General features: G+C 54.0%; 1 protein-coding gene across 1 annotated transcript in view; it reads left to right on the top strand.

Annotated features, from left to right (window-relative positions):
- The first annotated feature begins 844 nt into the window (after window positions 1-844).
- Window positions 845-11,913, top strand: part of SMAD3 (SMAD family member 3) — a 116,617-nt gene continuing 105,548 nt past the window's right edge. The window contains exon 1 of the mRNA XM_008139097.3: window positions 845-1,550. Coding sequence (XP_008137319.1) covers window positions 1,345-1,550 — 206 coding nt within the window. The 5' untranslated portion in view covers window positions 845-1,344. The remainder of the gene's footprint in view (window positions 1,551-11,913) is intronic.

Below are 11,913 nucleotides of genomic sequence, written 5' to 3'. Positions count from 1 at the left end.
GTTACTGGGCGTCGAATTTTCAGATCTTTCTGTATCACAAGATTCCAAACACCCTGCAATGCAATTTCCTCCCAAAGATAAATTCTAAAGCGCCCCCATTCCTTCCTTCAAGAACTCCACAGATGTCTTTGAAGCCGATTTTCTACCGGGCACCCATTCACAAGGCCCAAAGGACCCCAGGCTGCAGCTACTATCCAGGGAGTCACTGAGGTTCCCAAGTGCCCACTTTTGAGAGCCCACTTCTCCCCGCTCCCAGCTCCCTCCTTCGCATGCAGTCTCGGGGCTTTCAGCCGGTGTGATCTCAGCGAGGAGAGAGAATAAAAACGGCTCCCGGGCCGCCGGTGCCCGCCGAGGCCCCTGACCGGGATCAGCGCGCGCACGCGTCCAAGTGCGCGTCCCGCCTTCCTGGGCCTCAGCCTTCGGTGCGCTCCCTCTCGGACCCGGGTCCTCCCCGGGGTGCACCACCAGCCTCTGGCCGGACAGTGCTCATTTGCTGCAGATCTAACCCTGTCCGGCCCGCAACTCCAACTGAGCTTCCTCCCGCCTCTCCTTTCCCACGACTTCCTCCCGGCGCTCGCGGGAGTCAGGTCGGGGCCGCGCGGGATCCTGCGCGCTCCAGCCCCGGCAGCCGCTGTCCCGGTCGCCCACGTGGGCGTGCTCCGCGCCGGGCGGGGGAGGCCCAGCGCCCTCCGGGAGGCTGGGGGCGGGCAGGGCGCCCGGGGGAGGAGGTGGCGGGGCGCGGGGGAGGAGGCGGGGAGCCCCGGCGGCAAGGGGGCGGCGACAGCGCTTGGAAAGGGCGCTGCACACGGATTTGCATGAAACACAGACTGGGAACGGGCGGGAGCGGGAGCGGGAGCGGGAGCGCGGCGCACGGCCCAGACCGGCCCAGGGAGCTAGCGAGCGAGCGGTGAAAGAGTAGGGCAGCGGGGAGGCGAGGCTGCCAAGGCGGGGGAATCTGCGCCTCAAAGCGACCGAGGCGAGCAAAGTTTGGCTGGGGGTTGGACTTTCCTTCCTGGAGGCGGCACCCACACGGCCAGCCCGTGCGGAAACCCAAACTTTCTTCTGCCACTCCGAGGCTCGCGGCCGCCGCCTCCGCCCCGCGCTCGGGGCCTGCCGGACCCGGCGCCGCTGTCGCCCGCCCGCCTCCCGGGCCGCCCTTCGCTCCGCCGTGGGAGCCCCGCAGGCTGCAGCGCCGCGGCCCGGCCTGGAGCGCGGGCAAGTTCGCCGAGAGTTGAGGCGAAGAAGTTCGGGCGGCCCCGGCCAGCTCCCCGCTGCGCCCCCGGCGTCCAGCCGCGCTCAGCCCCGCCGGGGGCGCCCCTCGGTGCCCGCGCGCCCTCCCCAGCCATGTCGTCCATCCTGCCCTTCACCCCCCCGATCGTGAAGCGCCTGCTGGGCTGGAAGAAGGGCGAGCAGAACGGGCAGGAGGAGAAGTGGTGCGAGAAGGCGGTCAAGAGTTTGGTCAAGAAGCTCAAGAAGACGGGGCAGCTGGACGAGCTGGAGAAGGCCATCACCACGCAGAACGTCAACACCAAGTGCATCACCATCCCCAGGTGGGGGCCCGAGCGACCCGGGGCGCGCCGGCCCGGCCCCCTGGCGCGGTGGGGCGGCCGGGTGGGGTTGGATCGGGAGGGATAGTGTGCGTGTGCGTGTGTGCGTGTGTGTGTGTGTGTGTGTGTGTAAGGAGGTGGGAGCGCGGGCAGAAAGGGGACCCCAAACAAAACCTCTCTGGATTTGCAAAGACTCAAGCCTGGGCCTTCCACGCGGCACTCTCACTTTCAGACCTCACGTTCACTTTTCACCTCCCGGAAAGGGGGTGCTGCTCGAATGGGCCGCCCCCACTCCGGGGAGCTGCGGGCTCCAAGTTGAGGCCCGCTTTGTTCAGCTCCGCGGCCGGAGCCCCTCCTCCGCCGCCGCCCCCCGCCCCCGCGGCCCGCGCCCGTGGAGGTGGCGGTGGTGTTTCTCGCTTTCTTTTCTTCAGCGCTGTTCGCCCCCGTCCCCCCCACGTCTTTCCTCCTCAACAGGAATGCAGTCCGTACAGCTGGGGCCCGGTGATTGACAGATTCCTTCTTCGTTCTCTTTTTGCCTTCGGGATTAGCATTTTTATCGAGTATTTTTAGACTCGGTTATGCCAGCTCCCGCCCCCCTCCGCACACACTCACTTGGGGTGCGGTGCAGGGCTCCGACTTGCCGGTGAGAGAAGTGGCCCAGAGTCGAGTTCCCCCATCGCCCCCTCCCTCCGCCCCGCCCCCCCCCACCGTTTCTTACTCTCCTTTCCGCCTGAGATTTCAGGTTGATGCGGAGCAGGGGGTGCTCAGAGCCACCAGATAACAAAACACACGCGGAGGGGGCCTCGCAGCGGCCCTTGCATTCCTGCAGAGCCCTCCTTCCCCAAGCGCTCTGCCATCTGCCTGGCCCTCCTTCATAATGCACGCCGCGCTGCGAGGTCGGGGGAGCTCACAGATGGCTGATGGAAGGGGTCAGTGACTTCTCTCCTCCACAGGACCTCGTCTTAGCTGAGCTGCGCCGCACTGGAACTTGGGGTGGCGGGGGGAGCACCTTGGCCCCCTGTCTCTCCCTCTCAGCCCCTCTAAAGCCTGACTCTGTACCAAGGGAGTGTGCGAGGCTGTGCATGTGCGTGCGTGCAGGTGTTCTTGGGGGTCCCCGGCTGCAGAGGAATAAGGAGAGGGTCCCCAGGGCTTGAGCCCCACAGAGATGGTCACCCTTGCTCTTGGGCTAGGAATGGACTCCATCCTTGGCCACCTGCTTGGAGCAGCTGTAGGAGAGCTGCCAGCCGTGTCAGGCAGGCACAAAGCAACATCTGTCCCGGCAACCCAGGGCAGGCCTCTCCTCTGGAAATAAATGCCACATATGGTGGGAGCACCGACTTAAAAAATAATAATTTTTTTTTAACTGGGTGGATCCAGTCAATAAAGGGGGAGGGAAGGCGGTGTGCTGTCTGGGAAGTGCGCTCTGGGTGTGTGATCTGGAGCCAGAACTGACTTCAGAGGAGGTGGTGTGATGTGATGGTCAGCGAGCCCTGGGTTCTGGTCCCAGCTCTGGTTCTTAATTCTTCTTTATTCCTGTGGTGGGGGTGGGGCGGGTGGGGGGAGGATGAATGCGTGTCCCGCTGCTCCCGCCAGGGGAGGGGATTTTTGGAAACTTGCCTTCTTAGCTGCCCAGGTGCATGGAGGACAAGGACTTGATGCCTTGAAACGGAAAACAAAAATGATATCAGTTATAAAACGAGCAGCTGTGCAAAGTGTTTTGCAGTTCACGGAGCACTTTCACATGGTTTTATGAAATTAAGAAAAGAAAGTAACTCGTGGAAACCAGATAAGGCAGCTGGGCTGAAGGTTTATCTCATGTTTAACGTTGAGAAAACGTCCGAGGGGAGAGGTGGAAAGGCTGATTAGAGTAGCCGTGGGACTCTGACCCACTGTGCTTTTTTTTTTTTTTTTTTTTTTTTTTTTTGCCTCCTGCTGCTGTTTACTTTGAAGATTCTGAATACATTTTGTTGTTGTTGTTGAATGCTCAAATACTGCTCCTGGGGGGGGGGGCATGGAGGGCAGTGTGGATCTTTGTTGGGAGGGTTGCTAACGTTCCGTCTGTGGGCTGGTGACAGCTTGGAGGAGAGGCCTTGCTCTCCCCTGCCTTAGTAGAAGTTTGCCCTCTGGGGGCACATAGCTCTGGCCCCCTCTTTCCTCTTCCAGAGTTCTCTGGGGCCTGAGGTCTAGGAAGCTTTGAATGTTTCTGAGAGTTCAAGTTACGTTGCTCCCTGGTCTGTCGCCACTTTCCTAGGACTGGGACATCTTCTACCTGCCTGGCAAGGACCTAACTAATAAGGCAGACTTTTTTTTTTTTTTTTTTTCCATCCTTTCTCAGTTAGGGAAACCGAGTTGCTTGGGTGGATCCAGACAAGATGGATTTCCATCCCTGGATCCTGTGCCCACGCCTCTGGGTCACCTTGTCTCCCTTGGCAATAGCTGCTGCTGTTTTGGTCGTGGGCAGACAACTAAAGGCCACGTCTTGGGGAGGTGGTTAGCTGGCCTCACGCTAGTGATACCGATGTGTCTGCTAAGCCCCATAGATTGTTGTGTTGCTTGTCAGATTGTCTGCTCTCTCCGCACTCACTGCCTTTTGTAAGTTACCCTCCTGTGTGTGAGAGGTGGGGCCCTGGGCGCTAACCAGTGCTCTGTGAGAGCTGGACAGTAGGGTGTAAGAAGCCCTCAGTCCAAGGAGAGTTTTGACAAGCGTGTATTGGCTAATATGTAACGATGAGCGGCAACAGTAACATTTGGCAATTACAGCTGTGTGTTAGGGCCTTCCAGACCATAGGTTTGCTTCCTTCTTACACCGGCTCTCACCTGCCTCAGTGATCAGGAGAGCTGGAGTGATACAGGCTTATTGACATCAAGAACGTAAGAGAGACCAGCGCCAAGGAAGTGGTGAGAGCTTGACTGAGGTACGCCGACACGGGCTGTCAGGGTACGCTGAGGTCTGGCAGGACGGGCAGAACATAGACAAGGTGTATAACAGCATCTCACTCCTCACCTGCTGGAGCCCCCGAGGACAGCTTCAGGTACCTACCTGGCCAGTTTGTAAGAACGGAGTCGTACCATTCGCCGCTGAGGGATAGAGGAGGCGTGTGCACGTTCTGTCAGCAATCAGGAAGGAGCCAGGCACACTCCGAATGCCTGTTCTGATGCATTCCAGTAACGTGTGCCTCCACCCGTAGGCTCCATGCTTTGGCCCGGGTTTTGGGAGCTGGACCAAGCTTATGGCTTGGTTTGTTTGGGAGGGAATTTGGGCTTTCTTGTATCAACGCACCAAGTCCAGAGGGACACGGGGGAACTTTCTGATACACACCGACTCCTGCTTCTTTGTGCTTCTGTTTTAGCACAGCCTCCTCCAGTCACCCACCAGGACTTGACCAGTCTACTCTCACCCTCGGGAAAGATCCCCGTCGTTAAAACTCCTCTCTCAGACTTCTGGGGACAGGCCTATTGCCATGGCTGCCTGTTAACCTTGATTAGGAGGGTTACACACACAAGGGCTGGGAAGGGAAGGGGCCCCCAGGACAACGAGTCGCTGACCATGGGGCTGGCGCAGAGACCTGGCTGAACCCAGGATCACCTTGGCGCTCCCTGGGCATTTGGAGCCCTGGACCTTCTGTTGCGTCCAGGAGGTGAATGTTTGGGCCGATGCAGACAGCCCCTTGCTCACGGTTCCTAATTAAATGTGAGAGTTGGCGTTTGTTGATTCATTGTTATCTGTTGGCCCTCTCATGTCTGAGTCAGTATTCCAGGCAACGGGAGAGGATGCAGAGATACATTTGAGACGGCCCTGCCTGTGAGGAGCGTGCACTTCAGTAAGGGAAACACCGATAGGGCATTAGTGGAGTACCTAACTGCTATTTCTTTCTTAGTCCCAGCCATAAAAAGAGATAGGTATGGAGTGGGAATTCTTTTTTTTTTTTTTTTGGGGGGGGGGGGGGAGACACCTATGATGAGTCTTTTAAATACTGTAGCAGTCACTCGGTTAGAAAACAAAATAATGACAGCCATCTCTTTTCTCTGGAAAGAAAGCCCAGAATTCAGGCCCTGGGTCTTGCCATTTTAATACCTGGGTGGACTTAAGAGTCCACTGGATGTGTCAGAGCCTTCGTGTCTGCACCTGTAAAATCGGGATGAAGTGTTTTGTAAACCAGAGAGTTTGACAGACGTAAGTGCTATCTATGCTTAGCCTCTTGTGTGTGTCACTCATTCATTACTAAATTATTTAACCACTTATTAAATATATCTACTACGATGAGCAAGGTCGGGCACCTGTTTTCAAGAAGCTCCTTGTCTAGAGCAGGAGACAGACCTGCCCAAAGATACAGGGCAAGAGCTGCACCCAAGGGTTGTACAAGGTGCAGGGACATGGGGGACAGGCCATTCATTCTGTGAGGAGGTGGGGAGAGGAGGCAGGGGTCAGTGTGCCGTGAATACCAAAAGAGTACGGCAGTTACTCTCTGAAGGAAGTTTCTGGACTGCGCTATGATCATGAGCACTTTACCTGGCGATAGTTGCCTGCAAGAAGGAGGCAGCAAATGACATCTTTGCCTTCTGCCTTTTGCTGAAGTGAGCTCTGCTATGAATATGTTACCATGTGGCTTGTACCAAAGGGCTAGTGACCCCTGAACAGTCTTTTACTCCATTGTTAAGCATTCTCTCTTTGAAGTAAAAAGTAACTTAGTATTGCAAACCTGAAATTCAGGTTTCTGAGGTGGGAACAGCGATTTTAGATACATTAGCTCAGACTATAACAGAGAGTGTCAATAAAAAGTGGACAACTTGGAGATGATTGTGGGTGCTTAGCATTTCAGAGTTTTGGTGAGACCTGGTCTTTTCATTTCTCTGCTTAACACTTGCTAAAAACAAATTATTTAAGCCCGAGTTTCTGTAAGGACGTAAGAACTTTGACTAACATATTTTGAAAAGTCTTTGCAAGGATGTGAAGTTTTAAATGATGATTCTACTAACAGAAAAAAGTCAATGAATACAGTAGTCACTTAGTTCTGATAAGGAATGCAAAAAGTAATTGAAATTGAGAGAATTTGGCTCAAACTTATCACATTCAGGAATCCAATGAAAATGAGTTTTTTGAAAAATAAATATGGGTTTTAATAACATAAACTTGTAATTGCTGCATTGTTATAATGGAAGGAAAATTAACATGATTTAATGGACTGAGCGACCATCAATTTTCACTTGTTAATTTTTAGGAGATCTTAATGCCATTTGATACACAATTCAGCCATTACTCTGCATGTGCTCCTTTATGAAACAGATAGAACCAAGCAGGGCTTGCTTTGAAAATTGCAATCAGCCCAGCCCGTGTGGCTCAGTGGTTGAGCGTTGAACTATGAATCAGGAGGTCATGGTTCAATTCAGGGTCAGGGCACATCCTGGGTTTCAGGCTTGATCCCCAGTAGGGGGCCTGCAGGAGGCAGCCGATCAATGATTCTCTCTCATCATTGATGTTTCTATCCCTCTCTGCCTCTCCCTTCCTCTCTAAAATTAATTTAAATCAGACATTATTCCCATTACCTACCTATTCTCCCACCTTCTTTGTCTACCTCTCCCCCAGCTTCCTGGAGTTAGGTTCCCTAAGGTGGAATGCAGCTTTCTCAATGAACCAGGCTCATGAATAGTCCTGATTAACATTTGTCCTTATCTCCTTTGAAGTGTTGACCTATTTTTAAAAACCAACCCCCCCCCTCCCCCAAATCCACACCTGGTAGTTTTGGTTGTCTGGGGAGAGACGTGCTCATAGAGGCAGCCTGCTGGGCATGCAGGGGGCTGGGCGGGTGCCCGGCTTCTGCAGACACCATGGTTGGCGCACCCTTGGATGGGACTAGCTCCTCCCCAACAAGGGCCGGGAACCATCTGTTGACCACGAGCAGATTCCCGGCCAGAAGCCTTCAATCTCCAAGCACAATGGTTCCTGTAAACAGCTGGAAGCTGCCATTTTTAACCCCACACTGCAGAAGTTTGGTTTCTAATTTTACTCTCTTCCAAGTTTCAGAACAAAGATTCCAGGAGAGCCTGTCCACTTCACGTTTAGGCTTTCCTCCAGGGCACCCAACCCAGTGCTCGGTAGAAGAGACAAAACAGTGAGGAAGGCAGCCACGTCCCTGCCCTCCTGTAGCTTCTAGTCCACTGGCAGCCAACACGGGTTCTGTGTAGTGGAAATAACGGGGGGTTGTGTTCCCTGCGGTCAATGTGCAAGTACTGTTTTCTGGATGTCAGAGAGCCAAATCCCCCAAGTGCTGCAGTTTATTGACTCCTGATGAGGGTAAGAGTGTATGTGTGCATGTGTGCGTGTGTGTGTGTGCATGTGTGTGTGTGTGTATGTAACATTACCCTTTGTTTGGACTTAATGAACAGTTTTAGAAATAACAAATCTATAGTACAAGTCTCACTATCTGCTGTTGATGATCTGGGGCCTCTGAGTAAGTAGCAGCCTGCCCCAGTGCGCGCGGCTGCAGGACGGTTTTGACAGAGACACTCAGTTTAAAAGGAAAACACAGGAGCGGCCTGTGAATGAAGAGAGTTGGCTAATTCTGGACCAGGTTAAAGTTTGCTTAGCAGGCCTTTCCTCTCCATAGATGCTGTCAAAGAACTACTAGTTATAAACACGGCTTTTGGGGTCATTTGGAAGGCAGGAGTCGGCACACCTGGGCAGGTTCTAGACTTAGTTCTCTTTCTGATGAGCTGTGTGGCCCGGGCAAGTCACCCACTATCTCTGGGCCCCAGATGTTCTCAGCTGGAAAACAGGCTGGATCAGTTCCGTCCGAGGGCCTTTCTAACCCTAACGCGGTTTCCAAGCAAGCATTTGAGAAGCTTGCACTGGCACAAATCCAGTTGATCAGTGAATCACAAATCTTCCTTAACGGTTTATGTCCTAAGACCCCATCAGTCTGGTGCCAATCCATTTATATAAATGCAAAGTAATAAAGCTATAACGCAGATGCCAATCCATTTGTATAAATAAAAGTCATAAAACTGTAATTCAGTCTTTAATTTTGGTCATTCCCCCCCCCCCCCACTCTCCTCCACGCCTCTCCCTTACCTTGTGAGTCAGAATCAATGAAATTTAACTACAAAGGAATATAAAAATAGCCGAACACTAGGATAAAGATGTGGAGGCTGTGTGTCTTTAGATGCAGTGAGCAATTTTTCTTCTTTGTTGCTATTTTTGGCTATTCTCAGAGCAGGAAGTTTACTTAAACTAATGACCACAAATGCCTAAAAATGGTTAAATGGAAGAGGTAGGCATTATAGAGGATACCTGTGGAAAATGTTTGCTCATATGTCAGAGTGTACCCAGAAAGCTTCCTTTATTTATTTTCGGGCATCTATATAAGGAACGGCTACACTTGATTGCCTAAGCATGTGCCTTTTGTTAGGCCGCGTGGAGGTGACAAGTTTAAACCCCAGCTAGGAAATGAAAAGTGCGTTTCTCCGGAAATAGTCCCCTTTCTGGATCACGTGGCTCCCCCCCCCCCCCCCCCCCCCCCCCCCCGCGTACAGCTGGCTGGCGAGTTTTTCTCTGGCTGCTTTGCTTTTGCCGGGGGGGGGGGGGGGGGGGTGGAGAACGGGAGTGCTGTTTAAGAAACATGGTGACAGGGCTTGCCTTTGAAACCTACAGCGTCCCCGACCTGGTCACCTTTGCTGCTGAGTGTTGCATCACAAACTGCCAGGCCAAGTTGTGGCTCTGAGGTGTCACCGGTTTTCTCTCTTCAACGGGGCTTTTGAAAATAGTAATGCTTTTTGGGTGTGTGTTTTTTAAAGGTCTGTTTTTATGCTGTCACAGCTCAAAAATGCCAAAAGGCATTTTTTCCTTAAAAAATCACCTCTGGGCTGAGCCCAGACGTGGAGTAATGGATCCAGAAAGGACTTTTTGAGTAGTTACAAGTGGCTGGAAGCAGGCACTGAGGATGGAAATTGGGCTTTTCTCTTTGCTTCCTGTCTCCCCCATTGTAAACCTTCCCTTCCCCTCACTGCGTTCGTTCGGGCTCCAGGGGAGCCTTACTCCTCTCTGTGCCGGGGAGGGCAGAGGAAGTTAGTTTGTTCTGCTACCCTTCACGTTTTGTGTGTTGCCCTTCATCTGTACCCGAACAGATTCTTACAGTAACACCTGGGGAGCAGAGTTGGGGGGCTGGGTGGACAGGAAGAGCTCAGTAATGAAGAAAGAGCAGAGGGCTCTGGCATCATGCAGACCTGGGGTTGAGTCTGCCCGTGGGCTGGCACCCGGGGTTCACTTGCTTCCATATATTGAGCCCTAGTTTCTTCCTCTGTAAAATGGGGGTGGGAACACCCACTTCATCTAAATCAACCCAAACGAGAGAAGATAGATCAAGCACTTAGTAGGTGCTCAGGAAACACTCATTTCCCCTCTCAAGGGGGAACTTGGACTGATGGTGTCAATCAATTCCAATAGGGGACCGGTTCTCCCCTCCTCCCCGAACCCCTCGCTCTCAGAGCTCACCGTTTGGAGAACCTGGGTTACGTAGTCACAGACTCTGTCATCAGCCCATGCACACCAGGCGCGCACAGCCTTGCCACTTGTTGGTTTGGGGCTCGGCCGACGGCTGAGAGAGAAACAATTCATATTCTTGGGTGGTTCTGCCCTTCCCTCTCCCCTTCTCTATCGCCAGTTTTAAAGTTGTTTGGCTGCCTAAAAATAATGGCATTAAAAACAAACGTGGGTGAATCAGTGCTCCCGGGTGGGGGATGGGTAAGATCCTGGAGAAGAGACGCTGTGACTCACGCCCCGGTCACCGATAGCCTGCCCGTAAGTGTGCGGAGCGTCTGATGTTTATTGTTGCTGGTGCCTTTTGTGGCCTGGTTGGGAGGCAGCTCCGGCTTTCCCTGAAGTGCCACCTTACCGGTTGGCTTGGCTGGCAAGTGAGCACGGGCAGCGCCAGAAACTCGGCTCTGATACAACGGAGTCGTGGACGATGGTCCCTTGTCTGCCCTTAGCGCCTGGCAGAGGGGACTCGGGCTGAGAGGGCCGTGCTGTGGTCCTCCTTGGGAGGCGCTGCTTTTCATGGGCAGAGCTGTAAGGCCCAGGGGTGGCCGTTCTGGGGCCTCGCTTCCTCCCCTCAGACCACACGTGGGTCCTGGCCCTTCGTTCCCTGCCCCAGGGGTCTTGCGCCTGCTTCCAAGTCCCGTGTGGCCTCTTCCCCGGGCCCATCTGCCTGCGGGAAGATGGCACTGACCGCGGACAGGGTGCGCACCGTGGGCTGACCGGGGCTACGAGGCGCGGAGGAATCAGCTGGACCGTGGGTTTGTGGTGTCTGCGTGGGTGTGTGGTGTGCGGGAAGCCCTTGCTAAGTGTGGGATGGCCCTGGGGGTGGGCTGGCACTCGGAGACAGTTGTCCCTGAGTGTCCACGTTCTATTGTGCCACCAAGAGTCCGAGAATTCTAAATTCCAAACCTGGCCCCGCTACCTTTCAAGATAGGAGAATAGAACACATTCTATTGAACTGCGTGGTACCCTGCTTTCTGTGATGTGAGTGTGATATACGATGGGAGCCTTCACGTGTACTCTGGTGCGAGGACTCAGCGTGGTGGAGAGAGGCAGGCCCCCTTTCTGCCTGGCTCTCTGAGTGTGGCAGCAGTGGACGGACAGGATTGGGGGCCTTCCTTAGAGATCGCTTTCCCTCTCCTTGAACCCCCAGATCAGCGTGAATGCAGATGAGGGAGGAGGTGGTACAGGTTGCAGCGGCCGGTCTGAAGTGGAGCAGAGAGCTGGACAACATCATGTGTTTGCTTGTTGGATACAAGCATTGGGCGCTGGCTCTGTGCTGGGCTTTAGGGGTGTGGATGCAGAGACCAAGTCCCGAGTCTCCCCTGTGCAAAGGCGAAAAGGGACACAGTGAGCACAGCTACATTGGGCTCATGGAGAAAACTCTCCAAAGGGTTGAACGCAGTGTTGTTTGGAATTGGAAGCCCAGAGAAAGAGCAGCTCTCTTTCTGGGCGAGTCAGAAGGATTCCCCTAGGGGGTATGTTCAAGCGGGACCTTGAAGGATGGCTAGGAGTGTGGGAGTGGGGTGAAGGCTGCAGGGAGCGCTGGCCAGACAGAGCACGCAGGGCCTGGTGTCTGGGGCAGGCAAGGCAGCTCAGCGTGGCCAGAACGTGGGAGAGGGAGAGGCCAGAGAGAAGTTGGAGAAGGATGTTGCCAAGGGCTTTGGTTGGCCAAGCTTGGCGTTGGGACCTGGCCTCTCTGTTAGCACCAGGAGATTTTAAAGCAGGGAGTGGCATGGCCGAAGCCACTATTCTGTTCGCGTTTCATTTTTCTCCCCCACTCATGGCCGGTAACAGTGGGTTTTTCTGCCTGAGTTATCCAGGTCAGAGTCATAA

Source organism: Eptesicus fuscus, chromosome 5 (genome assembly GCF_027574615.1).
Source record: "Eptesicus fuscus isolate TK198812 chromosome 5, DD_ASM_mEF_20220401, whole genome shotgun sequence".
NCBI classification, from domain to species: domain Eukaryota; kingdom Metazoa; phylum Chordata; class Mammalia; order Chiroptera; family Vespertilionidae; genus Eptesicus; species Eptesicus fuscus.
The sequence above is the reverse complement of the archived record's forward strand: the minus strand, read 5'-3'. Positions and strand labels throughout refer to the sequence as shown.